Genomic DNA, 24,813 nt, shown 5'->3' with positions numbered 1-24,813 from the left:
AAGATAACCCGAATTCAAGTTCAAGCTAGCGATTACCATATCATATTTCATCACAATGCACTTTTGCAAACGATAAACATTAAGGCTTACCAAGCTGAGGCAGCCCTCTGTTAATGGAAAGGTATACACATGTCCCGTTGGAGCCACTACTGGTCCCGGATTCAAGAACCAAACAACCAGGAACTACTTCCAAGTACATAATCACAAAGCTAATATCCGCAATATAAAGAATCTGAGTCGTATGACTTAGAACCAGAGTCCATAACCCCAGTGCCAGAGCCAATAGGTAAACGAATCCACCTTTGTTGCTGAAATATAAAGAATCTGAGCTCGCCTTCTAGAGCTCCGTCTCTTAGTGCTCTGCAAATTGACTCCGCCATAGCTACTGGCTTTGGTGCTACCGAGTTGGGTCTTTTTAGCGTCAAAAAACCTCTAGAGGAAAATATGAGGGGGTTTCCAATGGATCCCTTAACTTCTTTATTATTATTGAAAAAAAAATATGAAATATGTTTTTATTTATTATATATCTAGCCATTTAAAGTTTCATCTATTGCATTCTCTATTGAAAAATAATAATAAACAAAAAAAAATCTCTTTTTCATTTATTATTTGTTCATGTATACATTACTATTTTTATATATTTATTTTTTATGCCAATGAAAAAGAAAACAAAACAGGGAGACCGAGAGAGACAGAGAGAAACGGCTAATAAAAGGGTTTATTAAGTGTTGTAGTTTACGCGTGGGATGAGGTTTCAATTTGGGTTTTTATTTGAGGTTTTAATTTCGATTTTAGATTGTATTATTGATTGAAAAATTGTTAGGGAAATTATGACTCATCACTTCAATATTTTTTTACTTTTTTTTCCTGGTTTTCGTTAGCTTATCACTTAGAATTCTTTATATAGATGTTACTAAGTTATTTTTAGATTCTATGCATTCATCCGTTTTAAGTAAATAATTTTAGACAAATAATTAATACATTCATATATCCTAATTAAACGATTAGAAATTTTCAAAATTCATCTATTTTAGTCAAATTGATGGAATACAAAATTTAATTACAATACATTATTCATTACGCTCATATCATAGCATAGCTTAAATTCAATACTAGACTAGCAGCTATAACTATAAAATGTAGACATTCGATTCGACAATAGAAATACAATACATTAGAATACAAATTGAAATATTAGCCAAACCAAAAAAAAAAAAAAAAGGCAAAGACAAGGCTCCCTCCTGTATATGGATGGCTATATCGTGGTATAATTAGAGAAATGGATCATCAATCTGTGCAAGGTTTCTGGATAAAACTTTCTTGCGAATAAATAACAAGGCCTCTTCATTGAATTCCACAAGCATGGCCCACTTATCCCTCTCCTCTGCACCAACAAACAACACACCTATTTGTTCCTTCTTTCTTCCAAACAAACATGCATAAAATCTCAAATTCAAAACAAAAAACAGTAGGAAACTTTTTTTTACCTGTGGACCACTTGTGAAATGTATGCTCTCCTCAATGAACTGCACAGTCAGTCAAACATCAGATTCAAAGTTTGTACCAGCAAACTCACATTTGGAAATGCATGAATAGGTAGACGTACCGTAAGGTTCTTGAGGAACTCAAATGTTATATCTTGGGCCCTAAATGCTTTGGGATGCCACTTCCCTTCTGACCAATCTACATATGTTACTGACCTATTTGCGACTCCACTAGGATCAATCATCTGTTGTATATAAAAATAATTGGTTTCACGACGTCACTTCTATATATAGTAAGTAGTGATGCCATCAGAAGAAACAAGTCTGATGTACCAACATTAAAAAAGGTTGGCAAATAATGCTCGTCTGAATAGCAATTGCGTCCATCCATATGTGGCTGACACAACAACATAAGATTTTTGTTAATGAAGTGACACCCATCATATCAAGTAAGATTTATTTGAGGTTTAAATAAAAAAAATGGAAAGTATTGTGAGTTTAATAACAGAAACTGATAGGCAAGCAACATTCTAAGGTTATACAGTTGCTTCATTATAGCAACAAAGTAGCTCTGCTCAACAATTACCTTGCAATAATTCTTGAATTTTTTGTAATATAGGTTGTCTGCCATAACTATTATGGCATGCTGACGCTTCATGCTGAACCACTGAAATAAAATATGAATCAAAACCAGCTAAACGTATGAGAAACATCATTGCCACATTTTATTTTTTTAGCAAAAAAAAAAAAAACTGTTACAAAAGATCCATGAAAACATATTCAGGCAAAACCTTATAATCTCCTGCCAGAAAACATTGTTAAAACTAAACACTTACAGCTATTTATTTACTCAGCACAATAAGCTACGATGGCAGTTAATCATAATAATTTTTAAAAGACAAGAGAATAGGACTTTAGAACTACACAAATCCATGAAAAGACATCCACCATAGTCAACTGTCATATTCTATTTCCAAAATACATAGGTAGCTATCTCAGAAACTATTTGGCTGGCTTAAATTATAAATTCAGAAGTTGCATGCCATAAAATTATAGAAATTAAGACGTGATCATTTCATTTATGCACAATGCAAACCTTACCCTAACAAGTAATATGCACAATTATCTATAGCTTGGAGTATAAATTTTACCGAGAGAAAAGTATAGTTATACATGACGGCATCCTCACTGAAAATGTAACTATCAGGAACATAGGATCCACTATATGATGCTTGTTATTCTTATATGTTATATAAGGAAGGCCCCATGGGAAATTCGGACCCCAATACTGACTTAGTAAACCGTCAACCTAGAAGTTAGCTACAATTTCAGTGATTACGCAAAGAAGCACAACCTCTAGTCTAACTAACCTTGAAATCAGATGAATCTATAATATAATTTTTTTAACTAGAACTTAAAAAATCTTGTTTGATTCCTGTATAGAATTAATCATATTCCGATGTAATGCTTTCAGTTATTATACCAAAAATAAAGAATATATGTGATGTGATAGTTTAGAAAAAAAAAGCTAAGGCATCTGTTGCAGATAATTCTATTTTCAGTATTTAAAATATTGTTTATTTTATTTTAATTAGATTTGTTATTTTTAGTGACTAATTATACTCCTTGAAGTAAATTTTGGAGAAGCTTTAATATAATAATATGATTAAAATTTGCGTAAGGTTTATGTTTTAGATAAAAACGATGATGTGGACATAAATGGTTGATGCATAAAATATAGATTAGATAAGGATTTTTAATATAAATATGTGTTACATCTTTTCTTTAAGCCTAAATAACCGAGCTTGTTCTTATATTTCTCTCTTCTTTTTATGTTTTCCTCTCTAAGCTTTTTCTTTGATTCTTCTATCCCTTCCAAGAATTTGGTGTCAAGAACCTTATTTGATCTTAAAGGGCATACATATCTTTAAGAGTTGAGTAAGAAATTAGCTAGCATTTGTCAACTCCAAATGGTTTCAGATAGTTGTTTTTTGCCTCCACCACCTACCTTTTTAACTGAAAACGATTAAATATGGGCTGTCAACATGAAGACATATCTGAATGTTTTTTGTCTTTGCAATGTGGTTGAAAATGAAAGAAAGAACACTAACTTTTGGTCAATCCAATTATAACTCAGACAAAGAATCATAGCGAAGAAAAGGAAAAGAGGTATAAAGCCAAAAGTTGTAACAAATCATCCTTATCTGAAGAAAAAAATTAATTAGAATCATGATATGTCATGCTCATGGAGGACTTCCATGGTAGTGACATTACTAGACAAATACAAGTGATTAACCTCAAAAGAGAATTTTAAGTTTTGAAGAGGAAAGAGTCTGAAACTTTGAAAGAGTACAAAGACACACTCATGAACACAGTGAATAAGCTCAAATTACTTGGAGAGGAGATGAAAGACAAAAGAGCTGTAAACTTGAAGACTTCAAATACTTGACTAAGATTTTTCTGGCAAAACTAATTTATACTTTTGAGGCTCAAGAGTAAAGGGGGTTTATTATGCAAGAGGATTCAATAAAAAGGTGCATTTATGGTCAAAGGGAAAGGCAAAACGCAACATGAGTACAAGAACGAAAAATCAAAAGAGAGAGCAAACAAGAATAATGTAAAAAATGGAAATAAAGGAAAATTTACATCATGTTCACATTGCAAAAAAAAAAAAAAAACATCTGGAGAAATATTGCTACTACAAACCAGACATACAATGCAAGTCTTGCAAACAACTAGGCCACATGGAGAAAGTTTGCAAGAAAAACCAACAACAAGATCAACAAGCTAAAGGATCAAATATCCTAGAACAATTGGATGAGGAAGTTTTGTTTCTTCTTGCTATGCAACAAAAACCTCCTCAAGTGCATGGCTCATTGATAATAAAAGCACTCATCATATGACACCAAATATCTACTAATTGGAGGAGTTGGACAAAACTTGTTCTAAAGTCAAAATTGGTAATGATGAGTTCATATAAGTTAAAAGAGAGGAGCTATGATAGTTGAGACACCGTCAGGTAAAACACCAATTAAGATGTTTTATTTGAACAAATAGATAAAAATGTCCTCAATGTAGGACAAATACTAGAAAAGAATTAATTTTGGTGTTTAAAGACAAAACATGCATAATTTATTATCCATCAGGCCATGAACTCTTAACTGTTGGCATGAAAGACAAATGTTTCTCCTTAAAGTTTGATTAATCTAGTCCATCAACTTATACCGATTCAATTAAGGAATTTGAATTGTGGCATAAAAGGATGGGTTACTTTTATAACATCCCAAAATTTTCGATGTCAAAATTTGTGTCATCTCGGTGGTAGAGCGAATTAAAAATTTGTAATTATATTAGATTTAATAAAGGCTCTAAGGACAAACTTTTAATTATTTAATGTGACACTAAAGAGTGGTAGCAATGTAATTATATTAGACTTAATAAAGGCTCTAAGGACTAACTTGTATGAGGAAGTAAAGTAACATGCCAAATCTAGAATGAATAAGTGGAAAGCATGGAGATTTCTTGGACTTAAGTGGCTAGTTGTCATAGGCTTAATAAGCAATTAAGCCAAGATTTGAGTGTAATTATGCCACAACTTTGTTGAGTTAGTGAAGAGCTTTAATCCTTTCCGTGAATTTCCACTAACTATTTTAAGGTGTAACCATGACCACTAAATGAAGTAATTAAGATTAATTATATTTCATTAAAGGAAATAAGAGCACTAAGCCATTTACTTCCCCACTCTCATATTCGATTCTCCATAGCAAAGGAAAAAAAGAAAAAATCTCATGAAGTTCTCTTTGTGACGTGGGTCACTCTCCAAGGATTACCCCTTTTTCATGTTATAACATTGAAATATGTTAATTTGGCCATTTTTATATAAAATGAGAAGCATAGTTATATGAGGTCTAATGACCCCTTTTTCCTGTTATTTTGATATAATGTGATGTCATGAGAAAATATGGATATGAATAGATATGAATTGAGCTTGATTTGCTTTGCTTTTAAGCCCATGTAAACTTGGTAAAAAGATTAAGATATGATTGGCATGCCAATTAGGGTATTATATCTGATCTTTTTTAAAGTTTTGTATTGGTGTTATGTGGGGTTTGGAGTTATGTATTCAATACTTAAAATTCTGATGGGTTACCTCCTGGTATGACATGTTATATGGACCATTAGGCATACACTACCTCTTCGGAGGGTCTCATAATTTACATATTCTTGCCTTCGGGCAAAACACCTTGATGCTCATATGGCGTATGTGGATTTCCTGTACTGTTCAAAGTCCTGTTTTACTAAGATTACAGTGGGCAATGTCAGAAATTAATAATAAATTAAAAAGAAAAAAAAGAATATTGTTATAGAATGTTTGATATAAGGACCATTACACGACTTGATAATGTGAGTTCATTGGGAAGTGTGTATGCTAATGTATGCCTTGCCATGTTGGTATACTATTATATATGCTTATGTTCTGTAGGTTTTGCTTGTAGATTCTCGTTTTCGGATCCTTGAAGCTTGACTTGACTCAAAATCATTACACTATTAACAAGATCATCAAAACTATGAACTTAGTGCATTTATGACTTGTGGCATGTAACTAGGGTGTCAGCATGTATAAATGTGCTAGGTTCATTTCCACTTGGTATTTTGAGTTACTTGTTATCGAGTTGTTATGTTGGAGGCTCTAATGGTCTTGTTTAACCATATTATGTTTGAAATTCTAGTTAACTATGCATTCATAGTACCATTTCTTTACTTGGAAAATGTTTTGTATGATATTAAACTTGCTTTACATGAGTAGTATGACTAAACATGTTTTGGGATGATTTACTTGTATTTGGGAAATATCAGAGTATGTTTTATGCATGCTCTGTTTGGAGGTGATTTTGGGACAATATGAAGTGTTTTTGGGTTGCACAATAGGTGATGTCTCGAGCTTGGCTTTTCAACATCACGACTTCACCTAAACCACATCGTGACTTTGCCTAACCAGCAAGTGACAACTCGATGTCACATGGCCCAACGTCGTTATGCGTTGTTCCAGCATTTTGACCCATTCTGGGTTTCGAGGGTTCGTTCTTAACCTCAAACACTCCCAATCACACCCCCAAAATGATCTTAGTTTTAAAAAGTTTCTAAAGCTATAGAATGATTTTAAACGATCTTTTATGATTTTATGGAAATGCTTCAACAATCGAAATTATCAAGGAATTTATAGGTTTTGGTGCATACGTTTTCCAGTAGCATCTCCTATCTGTACCGTCCATCAAGAGGATAAGGGTGTTACAACTTCAACTACAAAGCCCTGAATCACATACATATGAATGAAGTTGTGCTCAACAAGCTTGCAATTGCAGAGCATTCTAATTTTTATGAAGTATACTAGCTTCGAATGATAAGCAAACTTCTTTTTTCCAAATAACATGGCTAGAAAAGCTTATAAAAAGCTGCAATTAATTCGATGTTTGTGGGTCGATAAAAATTATATCCTTGAATGGCAATAGATATTTCATCATTTTTATAAATAGTTTTACCAGAATGTATTGAATATATTTTACGAAACAAAATCTGAGGTTGCAAATTTGTTTTGGGGTTCAAGGCCTGACTTGTAAATCACGCTATTGCAAAATAGAAATAATTAGGTCAAATAATGGTATTAAATACACATGATAGATTTGATGAGTTTTGAAGAATTGCAGATATTGAACACCAATTGATTGTAATTTATACTCCAGAACAAAATGGTGTTAGTGATGGGAAACTCAAAACCATTATGGAAATGCCTAGATGCATGCTATTTGAAAAGAGGCTTGTTAAGAAATTTTGGGCAAAAGTAGCCAACATTATTGTCTATCTACTTAACAGGTTACCAACCAAATCCTTGAAAGGAAGGACTCCATATAAGAGATGGTATGACACTAAACCTTCAATTTATCATCTAAAAAATTTTCGAAGCATTTGTTATGTGCATGTTCTCGAGGTTAAATGGGACAAACTTCATCAAAAGGTAGAAATTTACATTTTCCTAGGCTATAGCTACATCACAAAATGCCATAGAGCTTACAATCCACTCACAAGCAAGGTGATTATAAGTAAAATTGTGAAGTTTAATGAACATGCAACATGGAATTGGGAAACAAATGAACAACATGTCAAACAAAGTATAACATATTTGAACTCTCAACAATAAGAAGATTTCATTTTTGATGAAGAAATCACTGATCATAATCCAGTAAGTGGAATCAGACCACTTACTGACGTATCAAAGGGCAAATGTTGATATACTTGAACCTGCAATCTTTGAAAAGGCCTTCAAATTTTAAAAATGGAGAGATGCCGTGAAGGAAGACTTTCTAATGATTGAAAAGAATCAAACTTGGATGCTTATCAATAAACCTAGCAACAAGAACATTGTTGGAGTCAAATGGATTTATAGAACCAATTTGAATCTGGATGGTTCTATCAACAAACTCAACACCAAATTACACTCAACAGTATCATATTTTTTAGAAACATATGCTCTAGTCCCGAGGCCGGACACAATAAGGTTGTTATTAGCCTTAGCAGCACAAAAAAGTTAGAAAGTATTTCAACTTGATGTTAAATCAACATTATTGAATGGTTATCTTCATGAGGACATCTACATTGCACAACTTGAAAGCTTTGTTATTAAAGATAAGGAAGCCAAAGTTTATCTTTTGGAAAAGGCTTTGTATGGATTGAAACAAGCTCTAAGAGCTTGGTATTCTAGAATAGATGATCCTTTGCTGAGGTTGAGATTCAAAAAGACTCTTAATGAGGTTACATTGGATGCCAAAGTTATTGACAATAATGACTTGTTGGTTGTTTCTCTATATGTTGATTACATACTAGTGATAAGGAGCAACTCTGAATTGGAGCAACAATTCAAAATTAAATGATGAAGGTATTCGAAATGAAAGACTTGGGAGAGGAGTCCTACTTTTTTGGAATAGAGATTCCTCTATCCAAACAAGGAATATTAGCATTTCTCAACAACTATGCCAAGCAAGTGCAAAACAAAAAAAAATTCAAGATGGAGAATTGCAAAGTTGACACACCATTGGCTTAAAATGAAAAGCTCAGCGAAAAGATACTTCTACCAAGGTTGATAAAACTAATTATTGATTGCTTGTTGTATCTGACAACTAGACCAAACATGATGTTTGTCGTCAGTCTTCTTTCCAAACAAGAAAAGAGTGTTGAGGTAATTGATTTTGGTGTTTTATTCCACAACTCATCTGAAGTGAAATTGTTGAGCTATATAGATAGGGATTGGACTGAATCATGTGATGGTATGAGAAGCACTTTAGGCTATCTATTTATGATTGGTTTAACTATATTTGCATGAAACTCAAAGAAGCAATAAAATGTGGCAAAATTAACTACAGAAGCAGAATATATTGCATTCATTGTGAATCAATAAATCCGGTTGAGAAAATTGTTGCCAAATTTGGGCTTGACTCAAAATAAGGCAACAGGGATAAATTGCGATAATCAATCAGTTGTGGCAACGGAGAAAAATCCAGTTTTCTATGGCCGAACCAAGCACATAAAGAGTAAGTACCATTTTATTCGAGAAGTTGAAGCAAAAAATGAAGTAAAGTTGGTCCTCTGCTGCTCAAAAGGCCAACTTGCAAATATTTTGACTAAGACAATTTGAAAATTGAGGAAAACTCTTGATGTTTCCATTGAAATAGCATTTAATGTTTAAAATATTGTTAATATTATTTTATTTTAACTAGATTTGTTATTATCTTTTAGTGATCAATCATAATCCTTGTGAGAAATTTTAGATAAAGATGATGACTAGGATTTAGATCAGGATTATGTTTTGAATAAGAAAGATTATATTGACACAAATGATTGGTGTTCAAGATATAGTTTAGATAAGGTTTTCTACTATTTGTGTAAAATCTTTTTTAGCAGTCAAGTAAAAACAACCAAGTTTGTTCTACACTTCTTTCTTCCTTTTGAGAGTTTGTTTATTGTATCCCTTCCAACAGCATCTTATTTTTCTTTCATATTTACAAGAAATGAGCATAGTTTCAATATCCCCATCCACCATAGTATAACTTGTAAAAGCTATGGGGAGTAAAGAAAGGGGCAAGTTCAATTGCAAATCTATCAACTAGCAGTCTTCAAGATGTGGCTCCCACTCAAGAAAAACATATCTAAAATATATTTGCAAAAAAGGCAGGAATAGCAATACCAGACAACGGGGCTATTCTAACAGACGGTAACTGGAAAGAGCTTGGTAATAGCCACACATAGCAGTTGGAGAACATGCCCACAGTTCTGAAGACAGAACTACGAACCACATTCCACTCTAGAATTGAAATATTGGAATCGGTAAATAATATACCTGTGAACCTTTCCGAAAAGCGTTCTTCTCAACTTCGGGCATCATACGCTCTGAATACCTCCCAGTTCCATGTGGACCAAGATCAACAAAACTGATCAAATGAGGAAAAAGTAGTGTTCAAATACTCTTAATATTTACCACAAGAAATGATAGGGGATTTCACACCCCGTTATATGACAGGATAAAGATGTTGCTTACCAGTCAATAAAGCTGACATTAGTGAGCATCAGGTAGTTGTAAACATAGTCAAAGTTGTGTAGTGGTACACAACTGCAGAAGAAGGTTTAAAAAGGGGAAAAGTTTAGATGAGTAGTACCTATGATGAGAATCTTATGGCATGAAATGTGATGCCTTAACTACCTATCTGAAAGCAACACAAACTGCTGGTTATCAGGATCTAAAAGTGAACGTGCCAACAGTCTCCTCTCAATATCGACCATGGAAAATTTTCCCCAAACCACCTGCATTTTGATACCTGCTTCTTAGGAGGCACTATATAGTATATTCAAGCAGACGTGTGAATTTAATGATGGAAAAGCAATTTTAAAATAAAGAATGAAGAAGACTGAATTCATCAGAATTTGGGGAACAAAAGGGGGCATCATCAAAACCAAAATTGCACGTGCCCGCCCATCCTTTGAAAGTTTCTTTTTCTTTTTCCCTTCTTTGCGCTTGAGAACCTTTTAAGTAGGCAGAAGATTAAGAAAAAAAAATGTATAAGTTCCCCATATATATTTCAGCCAAATAGTAGGAATAAAAACGAAGTATAGAATTTTGACAGAAACTAATTCAACAATTCCTTTCATATGGATAAGAGGCCAATAACATTCAGTCAGAGTAAAATTCCATCATGAATCTCTCAACCCTTTTTAATGCAAGTCCTTCCACCTACCGTTTCTCTGTGAATATCTCGACCAATAAAATAATGACTTGTGTGTACTGGCTTTTCTCTGGAAGCATGTACATAAACAGAGAATCTATCCTCATGGCCCTGCAGGAAAATGTTAATTAATGAGTTATAATATCGACTTCGAGAGGTTCAGAAATCGCACTAGATAGCAGAGACAGAAATTAAAAAAGATAAAATAGTGAATTAAAACTTTCAATCAAGTAAGCATATAAGTTATTGAAGTTGGTATCCGGCCCCCAGCAAAAGCATATATTGATATGTTCAAATTTTGCTGTAATTTGTTGCCTTTGGAAACTTTAAAAAGGAAAGAAAGAAATCACAGGCTAGCGAGCGATTAGAGTAGCTTGGAAAGCCTGGAAATAAATCTTGAAACTGTGCACGCATTAGGCACAAGAATTTAGGGACTTCTTTCGCACTTGCAAAACCTGATACCAAATTTAGAGCCCAGTTAATTATGTCACTCCAAGAAGTTGATTTTTAGTTTTTTTTTTTTTGTGGGGTCACTCAACAGATACTGACATTAAAAAAGCTCGCCGCTACTTGGTACTTAATCTAAATGCTGAATGCTAAACGCGAAGGAGTCGAACACACAAATCAAAGTCTATAAAAAATGCAAGTCAAATAATAAAAACAACAAAACCATGCAACGAAAACTCCTAGAATGAAATAGAAGAATTCTTATTGGCAATACTTGCAAAGGAGAAGTTGCATAATTGATGCAAAGCCAAGACAAAAATAATACTGATCAAGGAACAAATTCTTACACGAAAGAACTTATCCCAAAGTGGCTCAAAATATAGCGTCCCTGGAGTCAAAAACAGGAAAGCAATTTTTGGATTCTTGGATTGGATGGGAGGTGTGTTGAGGATTTCCCTAAATACAACGTGAGATCTTGTCTCTTCATCACTTAACTCCCTGGCAGTAAATATTGATGGCTCGTTGAACAAAGTACAATCTCTAGAAGAAAAGATATAGCAGGCTGCCGATGTTGTTGGAGGGTACAGAAAGGCAGTAATCAAGAATATGATCACAAAAGTTACCAATACAATAATCCAAACTGGCCTCTTTAGACGCGAGCGCTGCCTTGAACCAGACATGAGAAGAATATCTTTGATGCGTCGCTGCCATGCACGAGTTGCCTTCATTGCATCAGTCAGTTTCCTTATCTTACCATATCACTGCATCACTGTGGGAGGGAAAAGACCACTAATGGAATGCTGATCAGTTTATTGGAACCCGACCACAATCTGAAAAGGGCAAGATGGGAAACAAATACAGTATCAAAGTGATGGTACAAGCAAGCAAGCGTGCTTAATAAACATTAAAAGCATGTTTTAAGATAGCAAATTGAACGTAGATTTTGAAAGGAACGGCTCAGCTGTATATTAGGAAAATTTTAGAGCGTCGAGTGATAGAAATAATCCAAATGAAAAACAAGGGTAGTGTGAAGAAGCGAATACATGAGATTTGAGGGTTCGAAATTGAAGGCTTACGCATTACTAACTGATTATTATGATTGAGCTACTAAGGTGGGATGTAGGACCAGAAATTTGATGCATAGGCAGTGCAGTGTTTATTACCAGATTTCAGGAAATAAATGTCTACCTAATAGGCTAGTAGAAATAGAAATGTGAAAACAAACAGCAAAGCAAATCAAAGAAAATTAAGATTTGGCTGGCGATTCAAATACGACTTGAGAAAGGAATTTCAATGGGGAAAAAAAAGAGAGAATCGAAAATAATAAAAGATAGAATTGGGTGACAGCGGAAAGGGCAGAGCAATAGCGCAACGAAGGAAAGAAAAGAAAAGAAGCAGCCTGCGGTTGATGCGGGTGTGCGTGGAAGAAAGAATGGAGAAATCATTTCCAAAAGCATTGAAGAAAAGGACGAAGGAAGAGTACTTGCAACTGCAACTAATGAAATGCAGGAGATGGATGATCATGCACAGCACAAACTAAGCGAAGAGAAGATACGAGGCCAAGTGATGAGATCTGATCCCACAAACATTTCCACCCACAAATAGCAAATAGCAACGTACGTAACGTAAGTCGAGTCTAAAGAATTTTCTTCTCTTTTTTAATAATTAATTAGTTAATACTACCATCAATAAGACGTCAAAAAAGAATACTACCATGATCAAGCATATTAGTTATAAGAACGTAAATACCCATTAAAGTAAATAAACTACAAACCTATTTTTATCTCCACCAGATAAATAAATAAAAAACCTCATTTTTTGGGGCTTTACCAACTTCCCCTATTTTGCCGCCCCTACTCTTCGCTGTTTAATACACTTATATCAAACCATATCAAACCATACTTGTAATATTCAAACTCCTCAGCATGGCCTAACCTCAGCACCCGTTAAGGGGCAAGATTAGAAATTTTCAAAATCCAAAATTAATTAAAATTAAAAAAAGAGAATTTATTTATTCTCTTTCTTTAAACTTCAAAATCCAAACAATAAATAACTATTTTTACTTATAATATATCAACGAAGCACAAGATTTTTAGAATCAAACTGGTAGACGAACCGATCCGACCATCAGCACTCGATTCAACCAGTTCAATCAATCCAATAAGTCTAGTTGAATAAATTATTTAAAATATAAAAATTTAAAATAGATAAAATCGGTTGAACCAATTTGACTATCGATTCTGTCGGTCCATCGGTTCAATCGATTCACGAGTTAACCGATCTTATCTCTTATCCTGGACTGATACCCTGATTGATTCCCAATCCAATTAGTGTAACCGGCTAATCTGATTTTTTCAGGCCTTCCTAGAAATCAAATCTATTTTAGCTAAGCTCTTTACATGTATGATATCAATATAGTATATATTTGTACAATAATTTAGTTCATAATATTTTGCAATTTTGGCCTCAAATAATATTTAGATTTCTTCATATTACTTAAAAGATTTAATGTTTTAGATATTTTTTAATTTTGAAAGATAACATTGTTGTTATTATTTATACTATAATATCTATGATTATATAAAGTTCATATCAATTCAATTGCAAAAGAATTTGAAAATAGTTTTTTAATAAAAATATTAAAAATAAAAAAATATGGTTTTATCGCCCAATCAATTGGTTCATACCAATTCTCGAGTCAACTGATTTAAGCTTTTCTTTTGATAGGTACCATGATTGGCTCCTAATCCGACCGGCCGATCTAGTCAAGTTGAAACAACAATATTCAAAATCCTCTTAAATAATTAAATTAATATTTTTAAAGCTTAGAATTAGTTGAAATTTAAATCTAAAGTATCCAAACAATGAATTTAGAATAATTCAAAATCTAGAAATTTCAAAAATTTTAATTCCCAAACAAAAAAATTTAGAAATAATGAATTCATAAATCATAAATAATAAATTTCAAAATTTGAAATTTGAAATTTGAAATCAAATTTAAAATATAATTGCTAAACACTTGTAACACACCAAACCCGACCATTTAATAAGATCCAATAATGGCTTATTACTACTTGAAAACAAACTAACTTAAAAACATTTCAATGGAAGCTTTGAAGAATTCTTACAAGTTATAGATATAAATCATATTTAAGCTATTATTTTACTCAATTGAAGGAAATATCTTTAATTTGAAAATAATATACAATTCATATGGCGTATAATTTCAAATATGATACATTCATAAACATAATGTATTGGCTTAAATCCAAATATTAGTACTTCATAAAAACCTCGTCAAAATAGAGTTTTAATGAACAAAAGTTCTTTGTACACATCGTTTTCAAAATACACTTATGCGCCACCCCAAAAGACATGCATGATATAGACACAAAGCAGTCATCTTACAATCTTAATAGCACTATGGCATAGTCCTTGAATAAAATCTTCCTTCAATCAACAAATCCTAAAAAGGAAAAATGATAATAGAGTAAGTTCAAATGAACTTACTGAGTTCCAAAAAAAAATCATACAATACATCACTTAATACATTATCTAAACCTTTCTTAAGATCATACACATATAACACAAAGTACACCCACTAGCGTATGCAGGAGACATACAAACTCATTACGCCAACTCATATCACTTGGGTGTATACTATATGCCAACTTAGCACAACTCATACAGATCCATCTTTCATCTGTTCATCTAGAATTTGAGAAAGAAAAGTTGGCTTAACAGTTAATTCTGTCAATAGTGATCCATCATTAACCATACTCACTTCTTATCGTAATGATGTCAATGCTGCCACTATTTTTCTACTTAAATGGCCCATGAGCACCTCTACTGTAGCTTTTTGGGAAAACTATTTTCTAACTTTTCGTTTTACATATTTGAAATTTAGTCCTTGTAGTTTTCATACTTCAAAATATAAGTCAAATTGCTAATACTGCTATTTTTTTTTTGAAATTTAGTAAAAATTTAGTCATAGTACTTTTATCAAAATACTCACTTGGTAACCATGTAACTAAATAAAAGACTTTGTAATTATCCTAGATTTAAAAATAATAATTATAATAAGTTAATAATTAAACTTGAAATTCTGAAAAGTAAAGAGACTAAATTTCTAGAAATATAAATATAAGGACTAAATTTCAAATTTATAAAAAAGTATAGGTATCTATGACATATCTTAACATTTCTAGAATACATCCTATATGGAAGACAGTAAAAGTATCTTCGGTATATATAATTCCAATAAATTAATCTGTCACTATAGGTACTCCTATACTGACACTAATAGGACGAGCTGGTATAGGCTCATCATATATTGACAAAAAAGTAATTTTTTAGTATAGACCCATTTATACTTACGGAATTAGGTAGTCAATAAAATAAGCATTGGTATATGGCAAATTATTTGTAGTGTATTAATCTTTAAGTACGCTCTCATTGTAATTTAATTTCTTCATCTTTGGAAACAAGAAATAGGGTTTAGGGGTTTAGTGTCACACCCCATAATTTCAAGCATGGAAATTGAACCCAGGCTTTACTTAATAAAAGCTTAATCAAGCCTGAGCTTTAAAGGTAAAAGTCAATTGAGCTCAAGGTCGAGCTTTTTACAACTTAGGCTCAATTCAGTTACAACCCTAGGTAAGATGATACTCCAAATATTGTGAAAAATGAATGCCTAATTTGCCTATCCAAAATTTGAACAATTTTATCTCAGTTCATAAGTGCATAGTAGCATACTAGCATCCCAGGGCAATCAGCTACTACCTGTGGATCACTTCTAGTGTTCTAAAATTCTAATCTTCTCAAGACAGTTCTGCATGTGCTGGGTAACATCAGCCGAGAGGCATGCTCCAACCATAAGCTTGTATTGCTCGAATTTTAACTCATCGCACTTCAAGGTAGCAGTTTTACATGCCTTTATACTACCTAGAAGAAAGAAAGAAGCTCGAGGTTAACAAATCTGAGCTTTTTTATACATTTCAATTTCATACCAAAGCATGCAATTGTTGAAACACTTTTCTTAGAATTATACAAAGTATTTCAACATCCAAATCATGTAAAAAGTGGAGTGCAAACCGTTAATGAGGGCAAGACAGGACAGAGTTTGTGCCCATCTCACCTCCAACCCAGCCTTCAAAACATTTTCACCTTATACCTGCCCTGAATCTGAACTTGAGTTCTAGCAGACAAACTAGACCACTTAACACAAACACAAACACTTACACTTCAGCTCCATTTCCAAAAATCTACCAACTATCCAAATATATCTAATAAAATCTCGTAAAACCTAAAATATATGAGAAGTATTTATGAAATTTGAAGAGAGGTATTTTAGAAAAGTTCCCGGATTGGGGTACGATGGATTTTAAATAAAACCATCCTGACCCAACCATGAAACTTTCCAATAAAAATGACCAACCTCTGAACCCAATTAGCATAAGGAAAGGCCCCTATAGGGTCGGATTGAGTCCGAACACGATGGGTTTTGGTTATTTTGCCAATCCTAAGTTACATCACAGGCTAAGAGGTAGAATTTGATGCTTAATCGTTCTTCATATTCCACAGCCAGTGCTCGGTAAAAAACTTGTCATGCTAAAATATTCTTCAGCTTTCTTAAACACCATCCTTATAGTTCAGTAAAAATGATTCTTAAAGCTTGAATTCTATTGACAAATGAACCAACTAATATATCACGAACATGCTTTGGCTTCATATTCAAATAAAACTTGTATAAAAACTTGTCATTATACTAAACCAATAAGCCAACTAAAATTTTACGAACATGCCAATTTGGCTTCATATTTAAAGAACTTACCACTAAGATCCAACAAATTAAATAGCACAGGACAATTCCCAATACTCCTAACCATGCTTATTGAAGACCAAATTTTTTGGTATTCATCTCTTGAAGCTCTCATAACACACAGCTTTGTAATCGGATTGACATATTTAACTGCATATGAAATTAAAAAAGAGTCGAAAGATCATTAGAAAAAAAAAAAAAAACTATTCAACAACAATCAATGGAAAAAACAAACGAACAAGAACAAGCACCATTGTTCATATTATACCTTGGAAAGATCCGAGCGAAGAAGCTAGACCACATTCACCGAAGTTGACAAGAATGCCATCCTTGATTGCTTTTGAGATGTTAAATTGGGTAACTACAATGGGATCATCCCCTGAAATTTCTTTATTTGGATCCAACAGTACTTCCATAACCATGTAACTGTTCTTAAATCCTACCATTATATTGAATACCTGCTATAATTGTTATTAGGGTTTCAAAAGTAAACAGAGAGAGCGTGTATGAGATGAGACAATATGAAGCACTAGGATAAAAAAAACAAAACAGAAAATCAAATATAACTCGAAATCACATGACTCAAGAAGAAATCAATCTTCGAAAACTAAAAATCAAATACAGGAGAGAGAAGATAACACAAACAAGACCTTAACTCAGAATCTCATGACTCAATTAGAAACCAATACTTAAGTTTAGGGTTTCAAAAGTAAGTTCAATCAAACACTGTTGGAGGAGGCAGATAAAGATGAGGCTTCTTTGACAGGTTAACCAATTAATTACTTTTCCTTCTTTTCTATCCATTTTAATAACAGTAAAACTACCACAAAACCCTCTATACTATGCCCTAGATTGCATTTTACTTTCTCTACTTAGAAAAATAGTAAATTATTTGGTGATATAAATATTTGTTTTAGTGTTATATATAAGGTATAATAAAAACTTAGTCCTCAATCTTTACATTTTATTCAATTTGATCCATACTCTTTTATTGGAAATAAATTAGAAAATTTTGAAACTAACAAGACTAAAAGATAAAAAAGTTTTAGTAACAAATTTAAAAAATCGAAATGAAATTTTAGTTGGAATAATAAAATTAAAAGTTTGAGATTTGTGATTCTGTTAAAAATCTTATTATTTGTTTTTTATTTGATTTTATATATAAAATATAATCATAATAATATAATTTACTTTGTAAAAGATAATACTTTTAATTATTACTTAAATGTGCATTTATATACTATATTATTAAATCTATAGTATATATAAATACACATTTAACTTTTCAAGTAAAATTATAATTTAAACCCTGAACCTGAACCCTCAAACCCTGAATCAAAAGAATAGATGTACACATATTTCAAAGATGCATGCAGCGAAATTTATATGGAAGATAGAAAGAATTATATCAAAAAGTATATGCACACACATACAGATAGAATATATGAAAAGAATATATATACACAAACAGATTGAAAGAATACATCAAAAGAATAAATATATAAAAGCAAATTTCACTTACGGATGCATGCAAATATATCAAAAGAATATATATACACACACATTTCACTTACAGATGCATGAAGCAAAATTTATATGGAAGGTGCCAAATAAATATTAACAGCCATGTAGACAGGAAATACCAATCAAATAAAACAACACACATCAATCTTATTCCAAACAAAAGCATGAGATTGTAGAGAGATACCTTGGGTTGATATGAATGGCCGACGTCCTCAAAAGAGAAACCTTCTTTTGCTACATAATTAACAATACCAAAGCAAAAGATGAGGACTTTGGATTTTTTTAAAAATAAACCTGTAATACGAATTAAATATGAAACTTTGAAAGAAAATTCTCACTATAAGATAAAAAAAAGGCAAATATACTGCGTTCTTCATAAGAAAGAAAACAACACAGTTAACATCTTCTAATGCAACACAATAACCACTCGTAACTACTTTGTAATATAAAACAACCTTTTCAGTTCAATTACATCCCTAATTCCAACCATGCCATGCATTAAGATATTACCTGAATATTTCAATCAAAATCCATTTCCAAATCATATACGCACCAGCACAAAAAAAATTCCAACGAAGTTCATTGATGAGCTCCACTCAACTAATTTAAAGAAAATCTACCCCAATCCTTACTGATGAGTGCAAGAACCTAGCGGTATGAAAAGAAAACCGAATATGCATTGATCCATGGACTGACTAATATGCACCACCTTAGCACCGGATAAAATGCGAGACTGACTAAAATATTTACAAATCTTTCACTCCAAAAATGACGATGTTCTTCTAGTTAAAATTGAGGTTCATTGATCCCAAAATCTCTTGCTTTCAATTCTATTAGAAAACACACAACAATGCCATATAAACTGCATTTTTCCTTAAAAAAGAAAATCAAACAGCACTTGTATAAGGAAAGTGGCCTTAAAAATATATTAACTGTAGACTAAATGAAAACATCCAAGTTTTCAAGTAATTGAAAACAGCTATTCCCTGACCTTCAATATATATAAACTGTAGATTAAATGAAATCAACCTCATTTAACACTCAAGATTAAATTTATCTTTACTTGTTAAACTTATCAGTAAACAGAGAGTAGGCTTCCCCTAACATACCTAAAACTTGATAGTCCAGAAAATTAGAACATAACTTTTTCACATTGCCTAATCAAATTTTCACATTAACCATTAATCCACTGATTCGGAAAATTTTGAATTAAACCCAAAGCACCACAAGAAGATTGTTCAAAGAATCAAATTCATCAAACTAATACGATGAAAACAGAAGTCATTAACCAATGGCTTAAAAAGGAAAGTGGCCTCAATTTGTTAGTTCTTCTCCTTGGCAGGAGCCCTCCTCTTAAGTTTGGCTGCTTGTGCAAATGTAGACGGCCTATGAATTAAGTAGATTTATTTATCATGCAGTTCTGACTGCTAATCTTATTAAATAGAAATCAATGCTACTTAAATCACTTACTGCAAAAAGAAAGAAACATCTTCAAAAAGCTGCTTAAAATATGAATTACACAAAATTCGAGAAAACCAGATGCTTGTTAACTGAAAATGACAAGCCACTTTTTTTCAGGTAAGGTGCTACTGCTATCCTGGAAGACATGAGATTCTTCAAACAGCTTTGAACCGACATTAAGAAAAACAAGAACACTTACAGATGTAAGGAACACACCCTTTTAACCATCAAGCTAACTTATTAGTCCAAGTAATGTTCTAGAGACCAGAGAATTTACAAAGGTCAACATGAAAACTCAAACATCTGTTCTGGATGATTGACTGAAAATAGATCATCCATCTTATGACAAATTTTTAAGTAACAGCTTAGATACTAATGAAGAGTTCTCACAGGACAAGCACGTTGTACAATTGGATACCTGGCAACGCAATATCCCTATGCTACTCCAAAATAATTAACTATTTTAAACCAACCAAAAGCATAAATTACAAACAAATCACTTTCTGAAACAACAAAGACAAAGAAATCCAAAATCCATTTATGGATGTAAAATTCCAATTCACTCAATTGCTTACAATACAAAACAAAAACCCAATTCGGAAACCGGTTCAGTCAACAAGCCTCTAATCGACCCGTAATTCCAAACGAAAAGCTGCGTAAAAACGATAATGGCAAAGATTCAGATGAGAGGAATCTGTAGGAGAAGAGAAATAAGGAGTCGAACTGTGAAACAAAGGCACGAATTCTTACCCGGGAGTCGATCTGAGCCAAACCCAACAAACGAAGGGAGCTCCGCTCTCTAGGATGGAATGAAACGGTGGAGTTTTATTGCCGGAGATATATCAAAAGAAGAGAGATTGAAATCGAGGTTATTCGTAAAGCTTATAACGAAGGAGAGAGATTCTTCATTTCTTAGTGGCTGGCTTTCTTATTTTCTTCCCTTCATTCAGAATTTCAGACGCTCCATTTGTTTTGAATAAGTCATCAAGGGCCTAGAGTACTTGTTGGATTTATTATAAAAAAGCCCAATTCAATTAAAAAGAAAACTCACCCTGAATTCTTTTTTAATAATTTACAAGGTTAGTGAAATATTTGGTTCCTAGCAATTAGATACATTTTGGATTATATAATTTTTCCACCTAAATATTTTCACATCAATCTTTAACTAAATACTAACTCCGATTTTTGTATGTTACTCAAATAACATGTGCATAAACAACTTATTTTGTGAAGAGAATTAAGGAAAACAATTATAAATTCAAGCAAAACAACCTTTTCACTTTATTACTTTTTAAAATTTTTTTTTTGCTTCGGAAAGAGCGAAAAAGCAAAAGAAAACATCACTAATAAACAAAATCACAAATAAATAAAATTCAGCAAATAAATAAAATGCAACAATCCTAATATGATTAAAGTTAAATTATGCAAAATGCAGTTCTTCAAAAATGTTACTTGTTTTAAATCTTAAACTTTGGGGGGGAGGTCAAGAGGGGTTGATGAGATAAGTCAAGGATTTTTCATTACGCTAGCAATAAATAGTAAACATCACTGTAATACCCCTACCTGTATTCGTTGTCGAAATAGGATATGAGACATTACCAGATTTTACCAAATAAATTTTTCGTATTACGAGTTAAATACTATTCATTTATCGAAACATGTCATGACGTCCCTTAGATAGACCTCCGAAGCCCAAAACATACATCGGGACTAAACCGAGATTAAATCGAAACCATAAGAAATTTTTCGCAAAATCCTAAAGTTTTTTTTTGAAGTCAATATAACCCCTTTATGAATATCTAATCTTCCCTGCAATTTTAAATCGAGACCAATCCAACACAACCAATTCATTTCAACATATTTTCAAGATAGATTTAACGTATTCAAAAGATAACCTCATCATATACCAAAACCAAAATTTGTTAGCCATACCAATGGCTAACCATACATTCATTTCACATTAACATTTACTTTATTAGCTTATACATGCCATTGATTTCCAAAATAATGTTTCTTTATATACCGAGATCTTGAGGTTGATAGTGTGATACGTATCTAACCGAATCTGACCTCCAAGCTCTTAACACTACAAATAGGGAAAAAAGAAATAGGGTAAGCACTTTGTGCTTAGTAAGCTCATGTAATAAGAATTATACTTACCTAATATTTTCAATACAATGCAATAAACATTCATATATCCATTCAATGCATTATTCCCTTAACATGCACAAACTCAACATTCAAGTTAGTTCAATAATTTACATGTATCAATAATATATATACCATGATTGATGAGCTCATCAATTCCATGATTTCCATTCCCTTGTTATTTTTCCATATTTATCCCGTTGAATTTCTCAGAATTTCGATGGATTTTCAGAGGTACACTTTAATGTACAAATCCGAGTCCGTTAATTCATATTCATGTGCGCACATTTCCATTTCAGAGAGCACACTCCCTCGAACCTCATCCTTACAAATGGATTACCACCCAAAGCTAAATCCTCAGAATATAAACTCATAGAGTATTGTCGGGATTACCGGTCAAAGCTAAATCCTCGCAATGACAATTACTCTAATGAGCTTGGATCCAATTACCACCAAAGCTAAATTGCACCTAATTCGGATACCCATCCGGGCTAAATCCATTTTCCACATATTCTTCGGGAGGGCTATATCAGGATAGGATCACTTGTCCGAGCTAGATCCTTTTTACCGTCAATTCCTTTTCAGAGATCCATCGAATTTTCCTTCCATTCAACCGGGATTTCTCCCCTTTTTATCAAATATATCAATGTTTCATCAATTTTCATAAAATTAACATTCAAATCATATTCACATCAATAACAAACATTTCAACCATTTAAGAATATAATTCAAGTTACACGAACTTACCTCGATACTTGTTCGTAAACAAAAATCTACTAATCCCGAACTTTTTCTTTTCCTATATCTAGCTTCACATTTGAATTTTCTGGATCTAAATAAATAAATTTAATCATTAATCTACTACATTTCATGTTCATATGTAACATTCTCTATAATTCCATTATTATTTATAGTGCATTCAAAGCTGTCTCACTAAGTCATAGTCACTAAATTATTTATATCTTGAGCTACGGAACTCCAAATTAAGATCTGCTAATTTTCCCAGAAACTAGACTCATGTATCTTCTTACCATAAAATTTTCAGAATTTTTTGTTTAGCCAATAAGTACAGTTTATTCTTTAAAGTTTCCCCTGTTTCACTGTTCGACAGTTCCGACCCCTCTTCACTAAAAATTAATTATCTCATTGTATAGAATTTGGATGATGTTATCTTTTGTTTATTTTGAAAATAGACTCATTAAGGATTTTAAACATATAAATTTAAACCCCTAATTATTTTCCAAAGTCAGAACAGGGGAACCCGAATTCATTCTGACCTTGTCTCACAAAATCCATTATATCTCACGATTTACAATTCCATTGCTTACACTGTTTCTTTTATAAGAAACTAGACTCAATAAGCATTAATCTCATATTTATTCATTTTCTAATTCGATCTCCACAATTTTTGGTGATTTTTCAAAGTTAGACTACTGTTGCTGTCCAAAACTATTTTAGTGCATGATGTTAATTACCATTTTTCCCCTAAGCTTTTAATAAATGATAATTTCATCCCTTCTCAATTAACCTCTCAATTGAGCTTGTTTTTCTCAATTAACACTTTATTCTATTACTTTAAACTACTTTATAACGTTTGGAAATCAGAATTGTAGCACTAGACTTTAATTCCAAACATTTTCACAATTAGGTCCTACAAATCAATTTCTTTTGAAATTACCTAATAAAATCATCTCATAAACAAATTAAAGCTTCAATTTCATGCTATTTTATCATAAAATTACAACACTCAACCATGGTGACTTTCAATTTTATTCATGAAATCAAAAACTAATGAATTTAGTAATAGGACCTAGTTGTAAAAGTCTTAGAAACATAAAAATTACAAGAAAAAGGTAAGGATTAACTCACTTGGTGCAAAAATTATGAAAAACCAGCTTGAATAAACCCTTAGGACGTTTTTGGCTGATGAGAATGCAGAAAAATAAAGAGAATTCTAGATATTCCAATTTGGTCCCATTTTTATGTTAGTAAAATTTGTTATTTTCCCATTTTACCCTTATTTCACCAATTCTCCTGATTTTTCTCAGCTTATGCCACCCAAAATATCTCCTTTTGGGCTTATTTACAATTTATGTCCCTCCTCATTTAACAATTGAGCTATTTAATCGTTCTAGTAACTTTTACACCTTTTTCAATTTAGTTCTTTTCACTTAATTGACTACCCAAACATTAAAATTTTCTAACGAAATTTTAATACCATATTACTAACATTTCATAAATATTTATAAAATATTTTTGACTCGGTTTTACGAGATCGAGGTCTCGATACCTTGTTTTTACCCAATTTGTAACAACCCGATTTGACCCTAATCGGACATAGTGGTTTCGGGACCACAAGTCCGATACAAAAAAATATTTTAATATTATTTTGTGTGTTTACTTTGTGTGCATTTAATTGTGTGAAATTTTCGTGTTTTAATTTTGTTGTTCGAGTGTCCGATTAAATAAAAGGATTAAATCGCGAAAAATGAAAATTTAGGGGTTAATTATAAAAGCACCTAATTTTTGTTGTCTTTTTAAATGGAAGGATTTATGATGCAATAAGACCAGAAAGTAGATAGTGGGTGATATATGGCATAATTGACCTTAATATATATGTTATAAAAATTTATTATAATAAGGTTAATTTAGTCAAATG

General features: G+C 32.3%; 2 protein-coding genes across 5 annotated transcripts; both read right to left on the bottom strand.

The window, feature by feature from the left end:
• Nucleotides 1-1,011: 1,011 nt before the first annotated feature.
• Nucleotides 1,012-12,787, bottom strand: LOC105761009 (glycosyltransferase BC10). The gene is made up of 11 exons (XM_052633197.1): nt 12,684-12,787; nt 11,548-12,030; nt 10,766-10,864; nt 10,234-10,334; nt 10,072-10,143; nt 9,874-9,964; nt 2,071-2,151; nt 1,822-1,881; nt 1,607-1,729; nt 1,488-1,526; nt 1,012-1,384 (listed from the first exon to the last, which is right to left on the bottom strand). Exons 2-11 carry the CDS (start codon nt 11,926-11,928, stop codon nt 1,256-1,258), a joined length of 1,176 nt encoding a protein of 391 aa, XP_052489157.1. The 5' UTR covers nt 11,929-12,030; nt 12,684-12,787; the 3' UTR covers nt 1,012-1,255.
• A 2,964-nt stretch (nt 12,788-15,751) lies between these two features.
• Nucleotides 15,752-20,963, bottom strand: LOC105802391 (probable ribonuclease P/MRP protein subunit POP5). 4 transcript variants are annotated; one of them, XM_012598424.2, is made up of 6 exons: nt 20,757-20,963; nt 20,582-20,658; nt 18,730-18,839; nt 17,290-17,482; nt 17,034-17,171; nt 15,752-16,144 (listed from the first exon to the last, which is right to left on the bottom strand). In XM_012598424.2, exons 4-6 carry the CDS (start codon nt 17,465-17,467, stop codon nt 15,996-15,998), a joined length of 465 nt encoding a protein of 154 aa, XP_012453878.1. In that variant the 5' UTR covers nt 17,468-17,482; nt 18,730-18,839; nt 20,582-20,658; nt 20,757-20,963; the 3' UTR covers nt 15,752-15,995. The 4 variants fall into 4 exon arrangements, with proteins under 4 accessions (XP_012453878.1, XP_012447714.1, XP_012440718.1 ...); XM_012592260.2 differs by having other exon boundaries at nt 17,290-17,479; XM_012585264.2 differs by having other exon boundaries at nt 18,730-18,779.
• Between the last annotated feature and the right edge of the window lie 3,850 nt (nt 20,964-24,813).

The sequence above is a fragment of the Gossypium raimondii genome, chromosome 7 (assembly GCF_025698545.1).
Source record: "Gossypium raimondii isolate GPD5lz chromosome 7, ASM2569854v1, whole genome shotgun sequence".
NCBI classification, from domain to species: domain Eukaryota; kingdom Viridiplantae; phylum Streptophyta; class Magnoliopsida; order Malvales; family Malvaceae; genus Gossypium; species Gossypium raimondii.
This window is presented reverse-complemented; position numbering and strand designations above follow the sequence as displayed.